Source organism: Chanodichthys erythropterus, chromosome 6, assembly GCF_024489055.1.
Source record: "Chanodichthys erythropterus isolate Z2021 chromosome 6, ASM2448905v1, whole genome shotgun sequence".
NCBI classification, from domain to species: Eukaryota; Metazoa; Chordata; class Actinopteri; order Cypriniformes; family Xenocyprididae; genus Chanodichthys; species Chanodichthys erythropterus.
In genome coordinates, this window is record NC_090226.1 from 10,566,771 (window position 1) to 10,586,607 (window position 19,837).

At 36.6% G+C, this 19,837-nt stretch overlaps 1 protein-coding gene across 5 annotated transcripts in view; it reads left to right on the forward strand.

Annotated features, from left to right (window-relative positions):
• Positions 1 to 18,270, forward strand: part of arhgef10la (Rho guanine nucleotide exchange factor (GEF) 10-like a) — a 162,592-nt gene extending 144,322 nt beyond the window's left edge. For all 5 annotated transcript variants that reach the window (XM_067388019.1, XM_067388020.1, XM_067388021.1 and 2 more), the window contains 3 exons: positions 9,008 to 9,179; positions 12,349 to 12,471; positions 15,268 to 18,270. In XM_067388019.1, the coding sequence (XP_067244120.1) occupies positions 9,008 to 9,179; positions 12,349 to 12,471; positions 15,268 to 15,803 (831 nt within the window). In that variant the 3' untranslated portion in view covers positions 15,804 to 18,270. The remainder of the gene's footprint in view (positions 1 to 9,007; positions 9,180 to 12,348; positions 12,472 to 15,267) is intronic.
• Positions 18,271 to 19,837: the final 1,567 nt, after the last annotated feature.

Here is a 19,837-nt window from a genome sequence, read left to right on the forward strand (position 1 = left end):
CTAATCTGCCTCAGCCCCAGACAGGAGAACTAGCTGTTTGTAAGAGTTCTCAGGGCTCCTCGGTAGCTCCACAGACCTCAGGGGGCTGCGTGCAAACCCTCGATAAGGAGCACAGCTCCCTCATGCCTCATTAGAGGATCAGGCATGAAATGGCTCCTCGTTCCCTGTGGACTTTTAAAAGGTGCTTGGGAGGGGGGTGTATTGTTTTCTGAGACAGTGGCTCCACTGTGAATCACTTTGAAATCAAAGAAACTGATTCCTGAGTCATTGAAACCTTCATGATGTGTGGTCCTTGAACCCACTGGTAGAATGGTGAGTTTGAAGGCACAATAATGCTATGCATTGCAGGAAAAGATAAAAGATGTTTGGTTGCATTGGAAGTTGCTTTTGTGTTTAGTAGAACTGAATATCCTTGTGTTGTTCTTTTATAACAGTTGCTTACATTTTAAAATAAAATGGTTAGCAGAAATGCGGATTACAAGCAAAATCAAAGTAAAGATTATGAATAAAGCCATTAGTGAAAATGCATTTTCTAATATAATTTATGAAATAAATAAAGATGTGGTTTAATGATTGCGTGAGATTTTCTGGAAGACTTTTGTGCAAGAGAACCATAGACAGTGAATGCTGGATCCCCATAAAACAAGGATCCCAGTGTTAGGAGACAATTTAGAATAAGCTCCATGAAGGATTACAACATTTTGAAATAAATTTTACAAGTTGAAGCCAATAAGGGGACTTATAAACTGCTGTAATGTGTGTTCCCCTTCTGGTGTTAATCAGCAGCCATGCTGCTGTGTTTGAAACATTTAGTATAGCAAGGACTTTTTTTTCTGAAAGCTCAGACAGAACAGTATTGTTTCCTTCTCTTTATATTTCAGAATTAGTTTATACTGTATGTCATAATTGTAACTTTATCTCACTGTGTTTTCTTTATATCTCACACAAATGTGACATTATATCTCATAATTTGACTTTGTAGTTTATAATTTCTCACAATTGGAACAATTTCTTTTAATTATTTATCTCATAATTGTTTTTTTGTCACAATCTTATATACTAAAGAAGAATTAGGTGTCGTTGACACAGAACATGTTTTTCTATTCCAATGCACTACTTTTCCATTGTTTTTATATATAAACGCACTAGAAGGACGTGCATGACTGTTGTGCTCGCGTCTCACGATTTTTGCAGTGCCTCACATGAGCTCCGCGTTTTTAAGATGCCATGTCAAGTTAAAAGAATTTCAATTTTTACCATTGACTGTAAAAAAACAAATATGGACGTAGTGTCCGTGACATCACCCGTAGGTTTCTGAAGAGCAATTTTGAAACCTAAAGCTGGCCGTTGCCATCTTGAGAGTGCGTCACCATGCGTCACGGATTACAGAAAATGGGCAAAGAGGTGGAACGTGAGTGGAGCTGAGGTGACGTGACAGCAGCGGCAATCCACCTGTCACTCAAGTGGCCGCGCACTTAATTATGCAGAACTTTAAAGCTTAATATAATTTAAACGGATGAGTAATAAAGGGCAAAATTAGTTATATAGACCAAAACCACAATTTGTACCAGCCTGTAAACATGTTTCTTTCTGCTGTAAAGTTAGGCATTTTAACATGGGGCTCAATGAGATTCTGCTCTTTTAGAGCCTGCCCCTAGCGGCCAGTCAATGAATTGCAGTTTAAGTCTATTCCGTATTCCGTAAGCTGTGTGCGCGGCCGCGCACTTCTGAAGCCGCGGCTGTGCAGAAAAAATAATTGCCGCGCAGAGAACAGACATGAAAATCATGTGTGGGGAAATCCATTTCTGGTTAAAATGAGAAACAATTGCAGTGCTCTGGACAACCGCTATAGAGTTATTGTCACTACAGAGTTAGAACCGGTGAATGCGGTTTACAGGTTTCATAGAAATAGAACGATTGAGCTGGCCCTGAGCCAAATCAGTCGCGGTAAGAATACTGTCATGTTTGCGGACTAAATACCTCAATACGAGAGGCAACGCGAAACAAAAATAAATGTGAAATAAAACGTCATGTTTTAATGAAAAGTGGTGGAAATAACGGATGATGGGCACAGAATACTAACAAAACTATGAGACATTTACAATCACACTCCCACCACAGGTGTAGCTTACAAACTCAAAATACATCAGTGATTTACCTCCGTTTAAATAGATTTTGTGTGTGGTGGTTGTGTGGGTTTCGGGGATGTTTAGATAACTATAAAAGAGTTAATGTTCACTTTTCTTAAAGATATTTAGCTATCAGATTTGTTTAAATGCTTCAGTTTGTTTTCCCTTTATAATATATTAAAACAAATGGAAGCATTTAAACTGATATAATACTGTATATCAGTTTAAATACTTAAATGTTATTATATTTTATTATATTATAATGTAAGCCTAATAAAAAAAATTTATCTCACAAGGGGATTGTTTAGGGCTCCTTGCCACGAAAAATCTTAACCTCCTGGTATATAAAATCTGGGAAATTCATAAGCAATAAACATGTAATTTTGATGGTTTAACACGGTTTGTTGCTAATAATTGACTGTACAAAAACACATTATGGTTGTTCCAAACCATCATTGTAACTGCTCTTATTATATTATTAGAAAGAATTGAACTGTCCTGCAGGAGGACAGAAATTATTTTTAATAGAATTTCTTGGTTAAAAACTGGTACAGTTAATACAGCAATGTGAAAAAATTTCAAGTAACCTAAAATGTGCTTAATTTAGTGACTGAACTGCTTGTTTTCAAACATATTATTTAATAAATCACTAAGTTACATCAAGGGTCAAATAAAAATGGCACATTTAAAGTTAAAAGTTACAGTTGCATGATAAAACCATTTTTTTTGTGTGTGTGTGTTTACGTTCATTGTACAGGTCTGATATAAAGTATGTTTTTGCACTCAAAAGAGAAAAGTTTTGCTTAGCGAGAAAAAAAATTAGAGGGAACATTGCTTGGGACCCTCGCGTTCTGTGCTGCACTTTTTTTAAAAACCATTCCTGAGAGCTGCATCTTGTATTTTTAGATGCAAAGACACGTTCTGTGTGAACAAGCCCTTACATTTCTTTATGGCTTATCTAGACTTGTGCCGATATTCAGTAATCACAATTTGTTATTGTTTAGTAAAACTTTGAAAACATACAGCTTCATTAGTTAACATGTTAATTCATTATCACTAAACTGACAATTAAAATACTTAAGTATTAATTATTATTAATTAATGTTAATTTCTTAGTTACTATTTAATAACATTACTAAAATCAAAATAACTTATTTAATGGATCTGAGATAAAACTAACAATGATCAGTTGTGTTTCTAAACCAACATTAACAAAAAAATAACACTTTCTGTAACAAATGTAGCTATTGCTCAATCTTAGCTAATGCATTAAATGGAGTAAAGTGTTAACTGTTGTTCTTTATAGCCTGATTCTTTTGCATTTTAATCTGTTTGAAAATTTCAGTCAGAGTTGTTTTTGTTTTATTACAAAAAGAGTTCTTAAACCTGTTAAACTATGACAAAAATGGTTTTGCAACTTATTTTAAAGGTCCCATTCTTCTTGATCCCATGTTTCAAACTTTAGTTAGTGTGTAATGTTGTTGTTAGAGTATTAATAAATTCTGTAAAATTTTATAGCTCAAAGTTCAATGCCAAGTGAGATATTTTATTTAACAGAAGTCGCCTACATCGAACGGCCAGTTTGGACTACATCCCTCTACTTCCTTCTTTAATGACGTCACTAAAACAGTTTTTTGACTAACCTCGGCCCACAAGAATACACAAGAGTTGCGTTTGTAGAGTGTGTTTGTCGCCATGTCGTCGAAACGCTGATTGACATGTTTACAATAACACTGAGCGCGTGCATCTCCAAGTTATGGTAAGAGGCGTGACCTTTCCGGGCAAGGTTCGCTAAGCTGCTGTCGAATCACAACACAGGAACCGCTGGCACAATCAGAACTCATTACGTATTTCTGAAGGAGGAACTTCATAGAACAAGGAAGTCATCAGCCCGTTTTTATGACAGTGGAAACAGCGGTATACAGATAAGTAAATTATGTGAAAAATACTGTTTTTTTTACACGCGAAACATGAACACGTTATATTGCACACTATAAACACAATCAAAGCTTCAAAAAAAAACACGAAAAACGGGACCTTTAATATCGTGATAATACCGTATACCGTTATAAAAGCTTCATCAATTAATTGCAACATGAAAATTTGATACCGTCACATGCCTAGGCTTATCTTTAGAGAGAATTATTGCAGCATTTTGGGATTTTCCAATACAGACAAAATGACCTGCACCATATCTAAGCATGGTCTTCTAGCAATAAAATTAAATAGGGACACGTGTGTGTGTGTATATATATATATATATATATATATATATATATATATATATATATATATATATATATATATATATATATATATATATATATATATATATATATAAAATATATGGAGAAATGTCCATTAAATCAAAATTTTAGTCACTCTAAACCAACTTAAAACTCCAAGAAGTAAATCCACCTCAACAGTTTTTCAGTTAGACTAGTGGCATCTAAAGCATCAAAGGATGAACTTCCATTTCCATAACTTTAACTAAGGATTTAAATGAGTTAGCACTACTGTCTAGAACGAAGATTTCATTTATACCAGTCTATATTTCTGAGTAGTACTTAAGAGGCAGTTATACCAGTGGCCCTTTGGGGCCTTAACATTGAGCTGGGTAAAATGTTAATAAAGACTCTTTTAAACATGGTAGTAGGTCCTCTGGTCAAATGAGTTCTATGGTTATTTCATTCCTAAGTGTCTCTCAGTTTATAGATATCTTATCTCTTAGAAAAGCTGCAAAATCATCACAGTTGAGAATTGAGCCCTTCAAGCTCCTAGAGACCAATTTACAGAACTAAGCACATCGGGCAGCTCTAACTGCATTACTGAACAGATCTGCTTGTCTTAGCATGTCATAGTCTATTTGTAGTTTTGCTTTATCTTATTTACGCTAAGCTTCCCTTCAGTTTGTTTTGAGATTGATAATATTTCCACTGTGTAATGGAGTTTTGACTGTAGTCGTTCATTCGACTGGTGCAACAATTCATTAAATTCATAAAGGAATAAGAAACAGGTGGGGCAAGCATTGATTTCATCTTTTACTTGATTTTCTTTCTTCTATGGAAAACAAAATCAATGTGACATTTTGCAATGATAAATGTTAAAATAATTTTTTTGAAGAATATTTCATGTTTCATGTTTTTGTCCATACAATGAAAGTCAAAGTGCTCCAAAACAACACTGGACGTCACTGACTTTCATGGACACACAAACACTTTTTCTTTTGTGTCCTACAGAGAAATAGTCATACAAATTTGAAATGACATGAGAGTGTTTAAATTGACTGTTCCTTTTCGGGTGAGCTATCCCTTTAATAAAAATCTTGACCAGAAAGGGACCCCCAGCTTAATCTCTGGATGAGGTATCTGTTGCTCAGCTGAAGATCTTTCGATGGAGGTTGACCAGAATACAGGCTAAAAAAGGCCACAGGCTAAAATCCAGGGTTTCCCAGGAGCAGCGCAATCTAAGTACTCAGGTTTTGCCTTTAATGGAGCCCTGTGGTGTTTTGCAGGGATCAGTGCAGGAACACGACCAGGGAAGGGAGAAATGTGAAGATGTGAATGCCCTCTTCCACCTCAGTGGCTGCTTTTGAGATCCACTTTCATTGTTTTTGTGTGTCTGGTAATACAGAACACCATAAATCAGCTCTGAACTATTTTTCAAACAGAAAGTTTGGACTTTGTGCAGGTACACGGTGTGCTCAAGAGAATAAAATGATATAAAGAGCCTTAAATTGCTGGTCATTTTGGTGGCTCATCATTAGAGAGAATTCTTTATTTTTGGATCTTCCAGTGTGGAGAAAATGACCTGCACCATATTCTGAGCATGATCTTCAAGCAATAATATGAAATAGGCAGGGTGCGATTTGTAGGGGGGACGGGGGGGATTTCCCCCCTTCTGGTCTATGTATCCCTGCCTCTGCTGAATTATTTAAAAAAAAACCTCCCGGGTAATGCTACTTCTCAAACCACCAACAGAGCATATAAAATACCAAAAAACATCAAGTAAAACGCTGCGTTTATATAGAACTGTCTCTTTACGACCACAACAAACTGGACACATTTCAGGCACGCATTCTGGCTTCGCCTCAGCGCCAGGCGCCAATCAAACGAGCGCGGAAAAGGTAACGTTAGGTGACGACGAGGGAGCTTCAGTTGAACAACAGTGAACTGCGGTCAGATGAGATGTTGTCAGGCTATGTGGGTAAAACTCTGAAAAATGAACATGACTGTCCAACAGCCTTTACACTATGCTCTTGGCTCACACTCAAGAATTGCATGCCCCAATGCGCTGGCGCGCGCTGCATAATTACTTTATTATAGCTTAAATAAAGCGCAAAAGAAACTAGGAGCAATGACCAGCGTTGTTCTGTTGTAAGTTAAGTCATGAAATATCCTCAAAACTGTTTGTGCATTTATTTGTTGACATGGTTTTAAATTGTTATCCAATTTGTTGGCCTTAAAACATCTTAAAACTGCACATATGTACACCACGGAAGTTTCGGGGGAGCATGCCCCCGTAACCCCCTAGCAAGCAACATTTTCTGACCTCGGTATGAAACCCTGTGTACGGCCTTATATTCTTATAATATTATATTCTATCTAATGAAATATGAGGTAAACGTGTATTTCTACAAATGTGCGCACTTTTGGACTTAAAGTTTGCATGCACTGTGGGCCCAAACGCGATTGAATGTAGAGGTTTGTGTCTCGTTATTCTATTAATAGCTACCGATTGATTTTGCATTTCTATCAGAAATGAAGAATTATTAGTGTCATTGTAGATAGTGGTGCAAATATCTAAGCTATCTAATACTTCAAATCTCAAGGTTAAATCAGAAGATTTAAGATTATATACCAAAAATAGTATGTAGTTCCACTGTGGTTTTTAACAAAAAAAAAAAAAACCTTTTCAAAACATCCCCCCCTCTGGTTTTTTCACAAATCACACCTTGAAAATAGGGCACTGTAACGAGGTCAGTAGACGTGGGAAGAAGGAGGCGGGAACCGGCGAACATTCAACAAAACTTTAATGTAAAATAAACAAAGAACAAAACGAAAGTAATGCCGACAGACCCTCGCGGACGTCTGCCGGCCACACAAACATAATAAACATAAAATAAAGTCCAGGCCTGGTCCTCTCTCGTCCTTCACTGTAGTCGCTCCTCCTTTTATGCCTCTGGAGCTCCTCCGTGAGAGACTCGAGGCCGTTCCCTCACGGCTCTCGCCCGCCCTGCTCGTCATAGGCACATATATAATATATAAATATATAAATAAATGTAAGATTTTCACTCTCTCATGCCACCTTGAATGGCTGAATGCTCATTGTTCTGATTTTCAAACTGCTTGAGTGTGAGAAAGACATTACAGATGTACTGTATTGAGAATAAAAGGGGAAAATAAAAACAAGATACATTTGCAATGGACTCTTTGTCATTATAGTTCAATTTTCAGTATGTGAGGTAATGGAGAAGAGACAGCAAATGAGAAGTAAACGGAGATGAAGTTTTGTAACTGCTTGTTTTTGTCATGCCTTATTGAGTTCTGTTCCAATCTTTTCTGCTTGTTGATTCTCATTGGTATTGGGTTCTCCAGTCCACCTTTCAGCCCATTAGCAAAGCTACATGACTGCAGTCTGAAATGAATTACCATTATTATGAGGGGAGTCTTAATGTCATGTTTATATGTTGTTGGTCAAACTTCTTAAATACAACATAGGTTAGGTAGTTACACGTTTCTGTTACATAGCATTAATATATTTTTTTTCTTGCTTTGCACAGAATTTGGTTCAATTTAAAGGGTTAGTTCACCCAAAAATGAAAATTCTGTCCTTTAATACTTACCCTAATGCCGTTCCACACCCGTAAGACCTTTCGGAACACAAATTAAGATATTTTAGTTGAAAGGCCTTCATAGGGAGCAATGACATTTCCTCTCTCAAGATCCATTAATGTACTAAAAAAAGTACATTTACTAAGTACATGTACTAAAAAAAAGTGTCATTGCTCCCTATGGAGGCCTCACTGAGCCATTTGTGTTGCGAAGATTAACAAAGATTTTACGGGTGTGGAACGGCATGAGGGTAAGTAATAAATGACAGAATTTTCATTTTTGGTTGAACTAACCCTTTAAATGTGAATTTTATATTCAAGATAATATGGCATGTATCATCCTTTTGGAATGAGAATTTGCTAAATTCCCATTGAATAAATTTAACTCAAATGCATAATGGGACTTCAGGATTCAAACGAAAATGTTCCAGTGTCGACAGTTTAGCAAAATGTTTGTAAGGACGACTTGCAAAATCCATAAAAATGTCTTACACAATTTGAATTGTCAAAATTGTCATAATGACAATTTTATACTGTATGTTAACATGAAAATTTTGTGAATTTAATTTATGTATTTCCATTATCACAATTATGTCTTTGTCTAAATCAATTCATGCATTGAGTTAATTGGGTGACTACAGGTAAAGTGTGACACTCGAGTTTTGATAGTTCACCCAAATAGGAAAATTGTTGTTCTGATCCTCATGCTGTTCCAAACCTGTATGATTTCTTCTGAGAAACACAAAAGAAGATATTTTGAAAAACTATTTATTTATTTATTTTGTCTTTACAATGGGGAAAAAAACATGTCCCTTTGTATTCCTCTGAAGAAAGAAACTCATACAGGTTTGAAACGAAATGAGGGCATGAACTATCCCTTTAATATTTCTTCTTTTTTCCTCTCAGTAGTGTAGCAGACATCTTCAGCTATTTAAAAAGGTTTTATGTGAGCAATCTGGCATGTCAACAAAGAAAATGTCCCACTTGACCTGTATCGATATGAATTTAGTTAATTCCAATCTCTTTGTCCTCTGTTCTGTCTTAGAGATTTGAGGTCCATCAGGACCCGATGGTGAGCGTGGCCCACATGGTGCGAGCTGGAGGGGGCGTATGGATGGCCTTTTCAGAAGGTTCCTCCATACGCTTGTTCCACACGGAAACGCTGGAACACCTGCAGGAGATCAACATTTCCACACCCTCGTCGTTTTACAACCCCAGTGAGTATCCCTCCTGTGAATCTCCATTCATTTGAATATAGACATTTTTTATGCTTTCACACATGCTTGATCAACGCTTGTTTCCATCTTTTTTTTGAACCACTCTTCTCAAGATAAAAAGGTAATAACGGAGAAGTTCTTTTTGGAATGGTTCCTGTAGGCTGGCTCTCCAGGGAGAGACCATGAATAAGTAGCTAACTTAAGACCCCGCAGAGCAGTAATGGAGCTGCGGGGTTACAGGCAGGAAAAGTCACAATGGCATAGACAAAGCTTTCCATTCGAAATGTTGCCATGGCAACGCTCTTGTCATGACTCCAGCAGCCGTGGCATGTTGGTAATGTGCCAACGTTTTGCCATTGTGCCTTTTCTTTGTGCAGCTGGCCTTAAATTAGTCTACATCCACTTTTTTCTACCTATGAAAACTCACCTTTAGCTTCTTAATCTCTCTTGGGTACTCTTAAATCTTCAGTTCACCAAATTCTTTGCACTTCATCCCTCCTTTACTGCTAGATGAAATGTGTATAAGCCAAAACCAGAGTCTTCACTACCTTTCTGTGAAAGGTAGCGCATGTAAACATTCAGCAAGGAAACCAAAAAGTTTAGTTTATAAATATTGCTTACATATCCACGCAGCAAACTCGCTTTAGTTCAGCAATTCAGCTCCAAACATCAGGCTATATAAAGAGAAGATCTGGGCGGCATCGCTCCAGTAGCTCACAGAATCCTCCAGAGCAGAATAACTCCTTTCAGACTGTCTAATAATGTTTGATTTCACTTGGAAGCGATTGTCCACGTTTAGCTAAAAAAAGCTACGATTCTCCAGTTGTCACAGGCAATTGCGATCAAGTGGAATAGAAAGGAGAAGGAGAAAAATAAAAGCAAAGTGGTGTTGCAGACTTCAGGAACTGGCCAGAGCAAGTTAATGTCAACTGTTGTGTTGCTACAGCAGCATCTAATTAAAAATAAATAAATAAATAAGATATAGCTCAGTTGTTTTTTTTTTTGTTTTTTTTTGTCAAAAAACAAGAATATCAAAGCTTTTGATCAAAGTTACAACTGTATTTCAGAAGACATGTGAAGGAATAAAGGCGAGTATTGTGGCGAGGACGTCTGCGAAGGTCCTGCAACCCCGAGGCTGTTGTCAAACTTGCGCAGCTAACTGTGTTTAAATATGTAGTTCATGTTAGGTGAGGTAACGCTACGATTCCGTGTTATGTCGGAGGGTTTACAGTCCACGGAGCACAAAAGTGAAAATAAGCTTTGGCAGATGCCTTCTTCCCCTTTTTTACTCTTGGCCCACAGAACATCCCGTTGGTTTTCCTGAATATGCTAATCTGTACACATCACACATAGGAAGACTGATATAGTTATTACAGATCAATGGTCTGCTAATCCCACAGGTTTGTTCACAAGTGAGGGGTGATGAATTAATTATTATCTTAAAGTCAACCGATTATTCTGCAGTTTCTCCTCCGCTAGAACATGATAAGCAAGCCAGAAATCTCTTTAACGCACTGAGGCTGAATCCTTCCACTCTAATAAGTGGGAAAGATGATATTGTACAGAAGAGAATCATTGAAAGTTTTATTTTCAGTTTTAATATATAATGTAATATAATAATTGATATATTTAATTTTATTTTATAAACTGCCAATAACTTTATATTGTAATTAGTTTCATTTCTTTATTTATAAAGCACAAATAAACACAATTGTTGACCGCTGTTCTGTACAGAAGATAAGTCTGATGTATGTATAATGTATAATATATGAAGAAAAACACACATAGTGAAAATAATAATAATAAAAGAAAAAAATTAAGATGAGCTAAACTAATGTACTTGACATGAAATAATAATAATAATAATAACCATTATAAATAAGTGCGAATTGCAGTGTAACAATCTCAAATAATTTTTATATTAAGCATGCAACTTTTATTATTTTATATTAATTGAAAGACTACATGGAATTTTTAAATGAAATCGAATGCATTGAAAAGAACTGTGATGAGTAACTTAAGATGTACACTTTCCTATATATATTTATATGATAACAACAACTTGTTAACATTATTTAATGCATTCAGCATCATGAGTTAACAATTTATATTCAATTAATTTATTTTTACAGCATTTATTAATCTAGGTTAATGTTAATTTTTCATAAATATACTATTGTTAATTCATCTTTGATTATAATACAATTATAATGGATTAACCCTTACATTTTAAATTAAAATTAAAATAATTGTGATGCACAAAAGAGTTGTAGTACGCATTATGCGTCAACTACAAGGACATCTAATAAAATATGCAATATGCATTTTTTTCCCCAAACCTCAGCATCTTATGTTTTCAGCATTCATGAATTCATATGCATTACTGTAGAGCTTCAGATTTATTTGACAATCTATTATTAAGGTGATCCCTCTTGCACAGAAAAATAATGTATAATAGGTGAATGTTCTGCAGAACTGGACAGCTGACATTTCTACGAATGAGTTCTTCCTAATGCAGTGCATTTGCTAACGTTTTTTCATGACCTTCAGTGATTTCCTTGTGACTAATTACATACAATATACTGAAAATGCTTCATTTACACATTATCCAAATACTGTCCCAGTTCTATAGCAACCTACAGACAGCATGCAGTGAAAATTAATCAATTAGCCACAGATCATTCATGCAAAGTAAGCACCATAATTCAAGCATGCGACCCCCATCTATGCTTGCTGAAGCCCCTCTGTGCTGTTCTTCTTTGAATTAATTATACTGTGGCTGCTTTATGATGTCTGAAGATGTCTGAGGGTCAGGGATTTGGGTATTGTAAATAAAGTCATTTAAATGTACCATGTTACTTTTTGTCTAAACGGCAATCTAAATGTTGTTATACCTGCACACTGTTATAATTGACCAGTTCAATAAAGCTGATGAGAAAAGCACTGTGAGCGGGGGTAATCAGCAGTGTGCTGGGTCTCCACAGAAAAGATGATTGTTGATGTAAAATCAGGCTATTCCAGAGTTTAGGAGCCAAATGCAAAAACGCTCTTTTTTGTAATATTCTTTAGCACAGTTTGTTCTTTTCGAAAACAGTATCATACTGCATAGATATAAAGAATGTTTCTCAGTTATGGTGATACCTGTATTTTTTTTCTTTTTCTTTTGAAGGTCAAAAGAGCATGAGAGTTACCAGCCTGCTGGTTTGCCAGGGGCTGCTATGGGTGGGAACTGCCCAGGGCATTATCATCACCCTGCCTGTGCCCAAGCTGGAGGGCATCCCCAAAATTACAGGTACACAGATGGTGGCTCTTCATGATACATAACCGCCTTTAGTCCTTTTGGAAGGTCTCCTCTACAATGATAGGACAATTATGTACTGATTCAAATAGTTAACTCTTTGTTAAAAGAATAGTTCACCGCAAAATTGGTCATTGGTCACTTTGGTCATTATTTACTCAACACCATGTTGTTCCAAACCTGTTTGCTTTTTTCTGTGTAACACAAAAGGATCATTTTGAAGAATATTTAAAAGTCTTTTCAATATGCCAGCTTGAACGGGAAGATGATCATGAAAAGCAACTTAAAGTCCCTGTAAACTCATTTTAAAGTATGTGTTTTGAGCTTTTCACACCACAGAAAAATGTGTTATTAACCACCCAGCCAAATTTGAATGATTAAAAAAATCTGCAAGTAAATGAAATAAGTTATCAAAATCTCGAAAAAATAGGCAGCGCTCTCTGCTCTCAAACGCTGGGGGCGTGTCCGCTGTCGGCGCTGAAACCACACCCACTCGCCAGAGCTGCCGTCTCAACTTACTTGTCTAATGAGTCAAACATACTGATGCATATAAACAAAAGAATCACGTTAGAGGGTTGCACATTTTAGTAGAGTTACTGTGGACTACCTACTAATTATAACATACGCAAACTCTGTAACTTACACTCATTGGTGGGCACGTAGCCTACTGCCAAACTGTTTTCGAGTCGACAAATGACGGTGCCGCGAGACGGGAGGAAATAAGAAAACCGAGCTGTATTGTATATTATAACAACCATGTTATATGCATTTGCGTGACGAAGGCATTACTAGCTAAATGTACAAAGGGCTGTATGACTGTAATGACACTCGAGACCATAGGCTCGAGACACAGCGAGTGAACCGCTGTAGAGGCGGCGCCACGCTCGGTGCGTCATCGACAGTTATATAGTGTTAGGGGAGGGGCTATGCTCAGGGGACGATGTGCGTCATTAGACCCCCGTTTTAGCTCCGCCCAAAAAATCCTGAGCAGAGACTTGGTGAAAAACTGTTTAACGCTCTAACTTCACAATTAAGCATTACTCAATTCACACACTTTGTAATGTGTTTTAGCAATACATTTGTAACATTTATAAAGTGTTTAGAAAGAATTCTCAGAATTGACTTTACAGGGACTTTAAAATAAGTTTGGGGTCGGTAAGATTTATTTAAAAAGATAGTTCACCCAAAACTGAAAATTATTCCATGATTTTCTCACCCCCAAGCCATCCTAGGTGAATATGAATATTTATCTTAAAATAGTAAAATAACAAGCTTTCGGCTTGACAGCCATGCACATTCGACGTACGTCCAAAAAGCCTTAAAGGTGCAATATGTAAGAATTTTGCAGTAAAATATCCAAAAACCACTAGGCCAGTGTTATATGTTTTGTTCACCTGAGTACTTACAATATGCCAAATGTTTGCAACTATTTGTAAATTGTTAGAAAATTGCAATTTTAACCAAGGCTCCAGTACGTGTGAGGAGTCGCCTGTCAATGGCGTCATACCCGCGTTACCCTCGGTTTCCGGTTTTATTTTGTAGAAACCATAGAAACACCAAAGACACTTTAATGTATTACATGTTTTAATAGACAACTGGGGAACAACTGTTTTAATATATTTATAGACAGAAAAACTAATTATTGCTCAATAGGTTTAGTCTTATTGTTTAAATCTAATTTTCTTGATTATTTTGCGAGTAGTAGCTACTTCACAATTTTTGTGAAGTAGCTAACATAGCATAATCAGATGCAGCTTTATTTTTAGTAACAGTAATACAGCATTTTCTCCATCATACAATATGTTTTAAAATTAATTCCATGCCATTTATCAACACAAGCATCCAGCATTTAATATGGTATTCTAAAATCAATCTATCTTACTGCAGTGTGCAACAAGTGTCTCAGAGCAGCTGCCGAGCAAACACTTAGAGTAACGTCATAACATCACTTTCAACACACTCAAATGTATCTAATATGATAAACAGAGCTGCGTTACCTCATACTCATGACCGGAAGCAGTGCCGGCGACTGTGACATAATAAAAGTTCTGCTGCTCGTGTGTTGCGCAATCGCTCCAGCAGCCTCGTTCAGCTCCCACAACGCTCGGTCCTGCTCTGCTTCAGAATACATTAACGTTAATCGCATCCATGAACATGATTTCTTCGCGAGTCCTATCCCGAATATTTCCACCGGTGTGTGATGTGAAGAGCACATGTCCCAAGATTCCGCACTCAAACTTGGCATCATCAAGCTACGCCTTTGTTTTTAACAGGCCTCTAGCGACCTCTAGCGGAGAGAAAATTTTACATATTGCACCTTTAACACCGGAAGCTTATTTTACTTTATAAAGTCTTAAATAAGGTTCTTACATAAATGCATTGATTCACTTCAGAAGGCCTTTATTAACCCCGTGGAGATGTATGGATTTATTTTTTTATAGATGGGTGTTTTTTTTTTTTTTCCATTCGCAATCCTTGGAAAACTTTGGATATTTTTAAATGTATCTCAGATTGTGTTCGTCTGAAAGAGAAGACCTAGGATGGCTTGAGGGTGAATAAATCATGGGATAATTTTTTTTTTTTGGGTGAACTATCCCTTTAATGTTTTTGAAAGAAGAAAAAAAAATAAAAATGAAGAGTATAATGACCAATTTTCTGAACTATTCCTTTAACTCAAAGTAATTTCGGTATGTAATATGCATTTAAATGTGTAATAATGTAAATCAAATAAGGTTTAAGGTTTTTATTACCATTTAAAGCTGATTAAAGCTGTGTTTTAATGTGGCACAGGTAAGGGGATGATGTCCCTTAATGCACACTGTGGGCCTGTGGATTTCTTAGTTGCATTTTCCAGCACTTTGTCTCCTGAACTTCTGAAGCGGGATTCTATGGTGGAGGGGCATGATTCAGCCTGTGGAGTGGAGGACCGGAGTGATTCATCCTCTCAGGAATCTCTCCAGCAGCCCAGTATTTCCACCCATGTGGATGGCAAAGGGAAGGGGCGGGGCGTGTTGCTACAGTACCGCCTCCGCTCAACCTCAGGGTTGCCTGGGCGTCCGTTAACCGCACGAGGGGACGAAGCCTCAGACTCGTCTTTAGAATCTTTGGAACACAGCATGGAAGATGGCTCTATTTATGAACTCAGTGACGATCCAGACATGTGGGTCAGGGGTCGGCCCTGCGAGAGAGAAGGCGTGAGGCGGGACAGGGTTACCTCAGCTGCAGTTATCTCAGGTGGGAAGGGCTTCCGTCGACTGAAGGAGGGTTCGATGGCGGCCACCGCAGAAAACACACTTATGATCTGGCAGCTTCCTCTCACTGTTTGAGCTGGAATTATGTTGAAGGAAAAGTGAAATTAAAATTTTGTCATCATTTACTCACCCTCATGTCATTCTACACCTGAATGATTTATTGTACTGGTGGTGATGTGCTGGTGACTCTTTTTAATGCCATTACAATAAATGGAAACTGGAGATTTTAAAGGGTTAGTTCACTATAGAAATGAAATGTATGTAATTAAGTACTTGCCCTCATGTCGTCCCAAACCCGTAAGACCTTCGTTCATCTTCAGAACACAAATTAAGATATTTTTGAAGAAAATGAGGGTTTCTGAACTGCACATACAATAGGCAGCAATGTCATTGCACCTTTTGAGGTCCAGAAGATATTTAAGACACTGTTAAAATATATTTGGGACGACATGAGGGTGAGTACTTAATGACAGAAATTTCATTTTTGGGTGAACTAATATTTTAAGCTTCAAAAAAAAAGATACAAAGCATCATTAAACTGGTCATTCAACTCATCCTTTTAAGTTTTCTAAGTCAGACAATACATTTGTGTGATGAATACTAAGGCATTAATTCACTGGTAATTTTTCTCTCAAGTGGATCAGTTTAACAGGATCATTGAGTCTGTTATCCTCAATACAAATCATCCAGACCAATTTTATGGCTGGCTCAGCTGATTCATTGAAAAAAATCAGATTCAGAAGAGCGGTTTTCAGATCGAGATTTTTGGTGAAGAATGATGTAAATTTTGATCTGTTTCTTCACACAAAGCTATCGGCGATCTTCGTTTTTTGATGCTTTTTTTTTTTTGTCATTTTTGGAGCCTGACAGCTCCAGTCCTCATTAATTTTTATTATACTGAAAAATGGCAATCAGGATATTCAGAAGGAACAAAGTAATATGGGTAAGGAACAACTTGAGAATGAGTAAATGACAGAATTTCTTTTTTATTTTGGGGTGGTCTATACCTTTTCATTGGGGATGTGTGGTACAAAATATGTGATGCTCGGGACTCATTTTTCCAGAAAAAGAATATCTCCGATATTAATTGATCTTGCGATCTCTGGAAATCCAGATCCTCCTTTGAAATATATCCCATAACTCAAAGGCTCATAGTGATAAATTCTCAGTTAGTAGTTCTTCTGTCACTCGTACTGTACCTGTACAGTACTTGGAAGGTATTTCAGAATGCTGATCCATGTATTTAATCTCAGACTACCATAATCATGGCCTAAACTATTCAGACAGAACATTTCCTTGAGGGCCTCAGTCTGGTCGACCTTCAGTGAATCATGTTCTTTGGAGTTTACCAGGCCACAGAGCTGCTAGGGATTTTTTTTTTTTTTTTGTATTCCCCCGTGTCTGAAAAAATCATATCAGTGGAAAATGAGAAGCAAAGTGAAAGAGGATTCCATGCTTTTGTGCAGTCACTCAGAGAATACTTTCACCCTTTGACTCTTGATAATAAGAACGTATGATTCTCAGTTGAAAGTCAAGGCTGGGCAGGTCAGTGCTGTGCGAGTGTTAAAAGCTTGTGAAATGGATTTCAAAACACTTGACAGCCTAAATTTTTGTGATGGTGAATTTTTCTTATAGACACAACCTGAAAATATTTTCACCATATGGCAGTCATTATGAAACTTCTGCTTAAATCACCATTACTTAACAAGCAAGTTCATTAGCAGCTGGTAGTAGAAAGATACAAGCACCACTAATTGCAGGAAAGTTGTGAATCTTGTGAAGCTTTTGATGTTTATTTGATCTTGTTGAAGGGCATTCACTGCCGATATTTTGTGTAATATCGCAGTTCCATCTGCAGGCTGCAGTTGGTTCCCCTCATTCTTTGTTCCACATTTAACATATTCAATAGTCTTCCATTGGGAATTGTGCCAGATGCACATTATATTGTGTTTAAGGGAATAGATTGAAGTTGTTTTTGTTACAAATGAAGAAGCAAATAAATAATAAATTCATTAATGTATAAAACTCTTACGTTTAAACACCAGCTTGGCTTAAATTGGAGCCCATCTGAACCAGCGTAGACCAGCAAACCACCTTAGGTTGGTTTTAAGCTGTTTTGATGACAGCAAATAAACTAAACTTCTTCAGCTACTGAATAATATAGTTAAATGATTTATTTTTCAATTCCTCACTACTTTGTCATCATGCATTTTTCATACCATGCAACATTATGAATGTAAGAAATGTGTAATTTGTCCTGGTACTGCAAACTTTTTGTTCAAACTGTTAAATTGTTTTTTATTTGCATTATAATGTAAAACATTTATGAAGGCCATAATATCACACTGAATATAATATCTGTAGCGTAACAATAGTCATTCATTGTTTGGATATTGAAGTTGTAAGTAAATGTGAGTTAAATTTAACATGAATAATACAAATTGTTCATTGTGCATCCATATGAAGTAACTACTTGAAGTTTTCATTTGTGTCCCAAATGCACTGAATTTGTAGGATTTTTTTTAATACTAATAAAATGTAGTCTCATATGTTTGTCAATTCACTGTTACTGGAATAAAAACGTTAAAAAAAACGACCACTGTGTTTGATTCTTGTAAACAGCAGTGCTGGTATCCATGCACATATTAGCATGAAATACACTGCATTCCAAATTATTATGCAAGAGACAAATCAGTAAGAGTTCTGTACAATAAACATTCAGATTTTAGTTTTTCTAAGAAAATGTTTGTTCGTTTATTTATCCATGTTTTTTTAGATAACTGGTATCAATCTCAGACAAAATAATTTGCCAGATCTATGGAAACCCTACTTAGAGGTTGTTCCACATTATTAAGCAAGTCACAGTTCTCATGCAATATGGGGAGGAAGAAAGATCTTTCTGGAGATGAAAAGCATGAAATGGTGCAATGTTGTGCAAAAGGCATGAAAACAACTAATATTGAAAACTGAAACTGAATGGAGATTATTGAATTAACAGAAGATTTGTGAGTGATTTAGAGCACAGCAGAACACAGTCAGATAAAGGTTTATTAATGAAAGTTCCTACCAAAAAAATTAATTGTATTAAAAGGGCAAACGGGTATTTGAAGCTGTTGTTGTCTCTGCAGTCTCGAGAAGCTCTCCATGCTGGCTGGCAGTTGTGCGTAAAGATGCATTTCAGCCACTCCAAACCAAACCTCACAAAGAGAAACATTTACAGACAGACAGCCAGCATGTACAGCTTCTTGAGACTCCAGAGACACCAGAAGCTTCAAATACCTGTTTGCTGCTCAACACTGGCTTTTTTTATAGCTGCCCTTTTAATACAATACATTTTTTTGAAAGGAACTTTCATTAATAAACCTTTATCTGACCGATATCTGCTGTACTCCAAATCACTCACAAATCTTATGATATTTCGATAATCTCCATTCAGTTTCACACAATATTAGTTGTTTTCATGCCTTTTGCACAACATTGCACCATTTCATGCTTTTCATCTCCAGAAAGATCTTTCTTCCTCCCCATATTGCATGAGAACTGTGACTTGCTTAATAATGTGGAACAACCTCCAAGTAGATCTGGCAAATGATTTTGTCTGAGATTGATACCAGTTATCTAAAAATACATGGATAAATAAACAAACAAACATTTTCTTAGAAAAAACTCAAATCTGAATGTTTATTGTACTGAAATCTTACTGATATGTCAATTGCATAAAAATTTGGAACGCAGTGTAAATGTGCGAAACCCTGACTATTCTTAGCTTTTTTCATCTCTTGTTGACCCACACAAAAGCAAAAATCCCTGTGATTACATACGATTTACACAGAGATGGTGGTAAAGTATGACACATTAAATGACATGCCAGACTGGAAAAACTCATAAGCTGCACCAAAAGGTCAGATCTAAATAAATGTATGCGTGTTGGGACGGTGACAAACTCAACCACTGCTGCCGCCAGAACATCTTAGATTTGAAAATGATCAAGACCTCTGCGCTCAGCAGAGGTACAAGGGTTTGTTCCAGATTCGAATCGTTCATAATGCCCTAATTTGCAAACTGTATTATATCATCTTATGCAAGCTATTATGAATATAGCCAAAAAC